This window comes from Chrysochloris asiatica, unplaced genomic scaffold (genome assembly GCF_000296735.1).
Source record: "Chrysochloris asiatica unplaced genomic scaffold, ChrAsi1.0 scaffold00140, whole genome shotgun sequence".
Lineage (NCBI taxonomy): Eukaryota > Metazoa > Chordata > Mammalia > Afrosoricida > Chrysochloridae > Chrysochloris > Chrysochloris asiatica.
In genome coordinates this window covers 3003237-3009047 of record NW_006408658.1, presented here as the reverse complement: position 1 = coordinate 3009047, position 5811 = coordinate 3003237, and the positions used below count along the sequence as shown (strand labels likewise).

Below are 5811 nucleotides of genomic sequence, written 5' to 3'. Positions count from 1 at the left end.
TATTTTGGCTCTCGTGGACTTGTTTTCATTTACTTCAGCTTCAGTTTGAATTTGCATAAGAGTAATTGATGGTCTGTTCCACAGTCTGCCCCTGGCCTTGTTTTCACTGATGACATGGAGCTTTTCCATCGTCTCTTTCCACAGGTGTAGTCAATTTGATTTCTATGTATTCCATCTGGTGAGGTCCACGTGTATAGTCATCTCTTATGTTGTGTAAAGAAGAACAAATCATTGGTTTTGCAGAATTCTATCGTGCGTTCTCCAGTATCATTTTATCACCAAGACCATATTTTCCAACTACTGATCCTTCCTCTTTGCTCCCAACCTTTACATTCCAATCACCAGTAATGATCAATACGTCTTGATTGCATGTTTGTTCGATTTCAGATTGAAGAAGTTGGTAGAATTCTTCTATTTCATCCTCACTGACTTTAGTAGTTGGTGAGTAAATTTGAATAATATTGGTATTAACTGGGCTTCCCTGTAGGCACATGGATATTATCCTATCACAGACAGCATTGTACCTCATGACTGATGTAGATATGTTCATTTTGACAATGAATGCCACACCATTCCTCTTCAATTTGTCATTCCCAGTATAATAAACCATGTGGTTGTCAGATTCAAAATAGCTACTACCAGTCCATTTCAGCTCACTAATGCTTAAGATATCAATGTTTATGCGTTCCATTTCATTTTTGACAACTTCCAATTTTCCCAGATTCATATTTAGTCCATTCCATGTTCCAACTTTCAATGGATGTTTACAGCTGTTTCTCTTCATTTTGAGTTGTGCCCCATCAGCAAATGAAGGTCCCCACAGGCTTTTCTCCCACGGGCTTTTCTCCATTTGCGTCATCACAATCAACTCTACTTTGAGGAGGCAGTTCTTCCCGTTGTATTTGAGTGCCTTCCAACCTGAGGGACTCATTTTCCGGCACTATATCTGACAGTGTTTCTCTGCCATTCATAAGGTTTTCAGTGACTAAATATTCAGAAGTAGTTCATCACTCTTTCTTCCTAGTCTGTCTTCGTCTGGAAGCTCATCTGAAACCTGTCCACCATGGGTGACCCTGCTGGTATTTAAAATGCTGTTGGCATAGCTTTCAGAATCACAGCAACTCACAAGCCACCACAGTATGACAAACTGACAGACAAGTGGTGACCTGGTATGGTACTGTGGGATAAGTCACTAGACCACAAAGTCAGTTTGAACCACAAGATCAGCGGTTCAAACTCACTCACCAACTGGTCCTTGGAAATCCTACACAGCTAGGAGTCAGAACTGACTCAATGACACTTAACAACAACAACATTATGCCTTATGGAATCCTGGTTTGGCTCTGTAGGATAAGCACTGGACTGCCAACCACAAGGTAAATGATTCAAACCCATCAGAAACTCTTTGGAAACCCTATACAGAGTGGCTGTTAGTTGGTACTGACTCATTTACCAACAACATTTGTCTTATCACCTGACAACTTCACTCATGTGTATTACCCTGGCCATTCAACTTAAAAAAATCTTTTTTGGTGCATACCTTGGAGAAGCTTAATATTTATTCAAGTAGTCTATTTAACAATGGGTTGTGTTAGTTTTTATTTAACCCTAACCAAATTATGAATCTTGCTTTTGTTTGCTATGTAATGTATTGATAAATAGGTTGGGAGGAGAAATGCAAATGCTGGCATAATCTTTTAAATATTAACTAAGGTAATTAACTGAATTAGCTAATTCAGTCTATAATTGTGGTAATTCTATAAATAGTAGTGAGTGTAAATATCATCACTTAAAACTACAGTGTGTAAAAAGCATAGAAGCAGACAATCTGCCCAGTAATAATTGTTGTCAAGTCAATACCAACTCATGATAACTCCATGTGTGTCAGAGTAGAACCATGCTCAATAGAGTTTTCAATAGATCACCAGGTCCTTTATCCAAGGCATCTTTGGATGGTCTTGAACTGTTAGCCTTTGAGTTGCAGCCAAGCATGTGAATCATTCTATGCCATACAGGGACTTCTTATCATTCATAGTACACCATGTCCCTCTTCTGCCCCTCAAGCTCCCAATGAAAACTGTTGTTGTTATTGTTAAGTGCCATTCCAACTCATAGCAACCCTGTGTAGAGTTTCCATAGAGGGGTTGGTTGGTTTGAACTATTGACCTCACAATTAATAGTCCAATGCTTATCTTAAAGTGACACACTAGGATTCCCAATGAAAATTAGTTCTATTTTTTTCTACAAGACATTATGAATTGGAGCTAATTTCTACATTTTACCATAATTTCTCTATTTTCAAGTTGGTATCTCCATCATGAGAACTCCAATATTACCAGAGCCTGGTAAATATTCTAAATATTGAAGAAAATAAAGATGACAAAAAGAAAAGGGGAGCATATGAAGAAAAGAAAAACCACACTTTTTCTTCTTGTTTGCTTTACACCTATCCACAGCAGTGAGTCTGCTTTATAATAATGATTATGTCCCCCACTTCCTCTAACTGTGTCCAAAACACCACCATTGGAAATTACTAACTTTGTAAAGACTAACTGAAAGTGATACTAGTAATGATGATGGAATCAAGTTGTGGTGGTGGTGGTGGTGGTGGTTATGTGCCATGGAGTCGGTTCCAACTCATAGAGATCCCGTACAGAGTTTCTGAGTCTGTAAATCTTTACAGGTGCAGAAAACTTCATCTTTCTCCAGCAATGGAATAAAGAGAGTAAGGTTAATAGTGATTGTGATGACAATAGTAATTTTGTCACAACTAATTTAATTCTTCAATAAAAAATGTATTGAGTGTGTATGGTTGATTTACACAAATGTATTCCATTATTCAAAACATGTAGGGAATGAGGAATAATCTAATGATGGAACAGCCCATTCAAATAGTGAAAATTATTTATTCCACAAAGAGGTATTGAGAGCCAATCATGTAACAAATAGTAACAAAGATTAGTCACCCTATCAAAAAATATATATATAATTATAAATTAATTATGGATAATGAAAGAAATACTGTATACACAGTACTCTGGGATCAAAAAACAAGTGTTTTGAAAATCTTCTCCAAGATTTGAAATTCATAGTGAGGTTCCAGATGAGAGGAAATGGTAGAAATAAATACAGAGACTTAGTCCCATTAGGAAGAGTCCAGACAAAGGTCCCATGACTGGAGGGAGCGTGACACACTTGAGGAAATTCAGAATGGCATTTATGTACACCGAGAATATGTAACACAAATATTTATGTTATGTATTCAAAGACACACAAATATTTAAGAACATTTAACAAACACATTGAAGTGATGCCAATGCAGAGAACTCAAAAGGAAGTAGGAAAGAGGGTCAGGAATAAAGAGAAGACAAGTAAAACAAGAAGTAGAATTATTATTGTCATCGATAAATATAGGAATATGATTAGCTCAAGTCTCTATATCTCAGACTGAAAATGAAGAAATAACAGAGGGGTTAGCATTACAGAGGGACTAGCGTGTATGTCATTTAGAAGCTACAATAGAATGAAAAAACCCAGATTTACCTTCAATTCTGAAGTCAGAGCATGAATATTTTAAAGAGTTTCTCCTACAAACTTGAAAATCTAAATGATCTCCATAATTTGCCACCCCTATGCCTCTAAAGTCAAAGGTTTGCTGACAGATAAGACCTTAGATAGGACCCATCCACTTTTACAGACTGGCCGTGTGAACGTCTAATGATGAAAATTTTCCTGTGTCTGCTCATATGCCCAAAATAGACATCCAGTTTATCTCTCCCTTCCCTGAACTCCTACAACAACTGAATCTAAGTTAGTCAAAGTCCTAATTGTTTCCCAGTTACCTGGTACACTGGTCAATGCAAGTAAACCATAAACTTTCAGAAGAAAAGGGTAGCAAGAAACTTTGCATGCTGATTGATCAAATGACATGACTAGTATCCCTTGGTTTTTCATTTCAAAATACAAACAGTCAAGGTTTCAGAAACTATTTGCTAACTTCATTTGCTCTCCCTTAACTATCCAAGCCAGGGCTCTCAGCCTGGAGATAATGGCAGCCTTGGCCCCTCCCACACCTAGCTCATGGGAGCTACAGTCAAATTGGGTCAATCCGATTGAGGTTCAAAATTGTGAACAGTCTCTCCCGTATCTGCTTGGTCTTGACTCCATAGACAATGGGGTCCAGTGCGGGGGGAAAGAGCAAGTAGAGATTGGCAAAGATGACCTTGGTAGCAGAGGCTGTGGGTGGACCAAACCGCTGCATGATCACAGAAAGAAAACCTGGCCCATAGAAGAAGAAGATGACACAAACATGGGCTGTACATGTGCTGCTTGCTTTAGCACGTGCCTCAGATGAAGGAAAATTCATCACAGTCCTCACAATTTGCCCATAGGAGTAAGCAATAAAGGCCATATCCCCCACACCAAGCAAGATTGCCACGACAAAGGCATAGAGGTTGTCCACAGTAGTGGAACCGCAGGCCAGTTTCACCACAGCCATATGCTCACAGTAGGTATAGGCAATTGTGTGTGAGCCACAGTAGGATAGCCGCTGAGCCAGGCTTGGAAAAGAGATGGTCAATCCCACACCCCGAAGCACTACCAGGCCTCCAATCTTGCCAACAACAACTGGGGTTAGAATGGTGGCATAGCGCAGAGGGTTACAAATGGCCACAAAGCGATCAAGGGCCATGGCCACTAGCACCCCTGACTCCATGGCAGAAAATGCATGGATGAAGAACATCTGGGAAAGACAGGCATGAAAGCTTATGGCTGTAGCATCAAACCAGAAAATGGCCAGCATCTTGGGCAGAGTAAAGAGGGAGAGAACCAGGTCAACAAAGGAGAGCATGGCAAGAAAGAAAAACATGGGTTGGTGAAGACTGTGCTCTGTGTGAATGAGAAAAAGCAGGACACCATTCCCTATCACTGCAAGGAAAAACATGAAGCAGTAAGGAAGTGAGATCCATATGTGAACAGTGGTCATGCCTGGGATGCCAGCCAAGAAGAAGGTATGTGGGAAGAGATGAGAATTATTAGGAAGAGTCATGGTCATTATCTCACTTAGAAGACCAAGGGGCTACTGCAGAAACATGCAGGTTAGAGTCAACAATGGCCATGTTCACCACCATCACCACCATTCTCCCCACAGTTCTCAGAAGACAGCTGAAAATAATTTTCAGTTCAGTCAGTATTTCTGCAAGATCTTCAAAAGCAGAAGAGGCGACTCAACTGAGGCTATTGCAAAATGCATTGTGTAAGAAGTTTAATGAATTCCAATTAGAGATCCTTTTATACATGTGACACTGGGCAAGTCACAAAACCACATTTAAGATACCCAGAATCTGTTAGTAAATAAAACATCAGGCTCATAATCCCTGAGGCATGTGCTTGACTAAGGAGTGCTGGTGGTGCACTGGTTAAGAGGTCAATTACTAACTGAAAGGTCAGCAGTTCTGAATCTACCACTGACTCTGTAGGAAAAAGATGTGGCAGTCTGCTTCCCTAAAGATTTCCAGCCATGGCACAGTTCCACTCTATTCCATAGAGTCCTTATGAGGAGAAACTGATTCACTAATAGCAGGTTTGGTTCAGGGGTTTGGTGCTTGTTCTCATCAACACTGACCTCAGCCGGCCCTTCAACCTTATCCTATGAACTGAAATCTCTAACATCTGGGAAATCCCCTAATATGAGACCAGCCCATTCCTTCAAACTTCACCTGAGTGCCAAGTTTACAGAATACATGGTCTCTTGTGACTTCAACATTGATCAAGCTCTTCCTTGAATCATTCCCCATCCATTTCATAAATGCA

At 39.9% G+C, this 5811-nt stretch overlaps 1 protein-coding gene across 1 annotated transcript; it reads right to left on the bottom strand.

Moving 5' to 3' along the window:
- Nucleotides 1–4093: 4093 nt before the first annotated feature.
- On the bottom strand, nucleotides 4094–5047 carry LOC102830507 (olfactory receptor 52N4-like). The gene has a single exon (XM_006870313.1). It carries the CDS (start codon nucleotides 5045–5047, stop codon nucleotides 4094–4096), a length of 954 nt encoding a protein of 317 aa, XP_006870375.1.
- Nucleotides 5048–5811: the final 764 nt, after the last annotated feature.

Coding starts and splice junctions, on each gene's coding strand:
- LOC102830507 (XM_006870313.1), bottom strand. CDS start 5,047: ATGACTCTTCCTAATAATTCTCATCTCTTCCCACATACCTTCTTCTTG.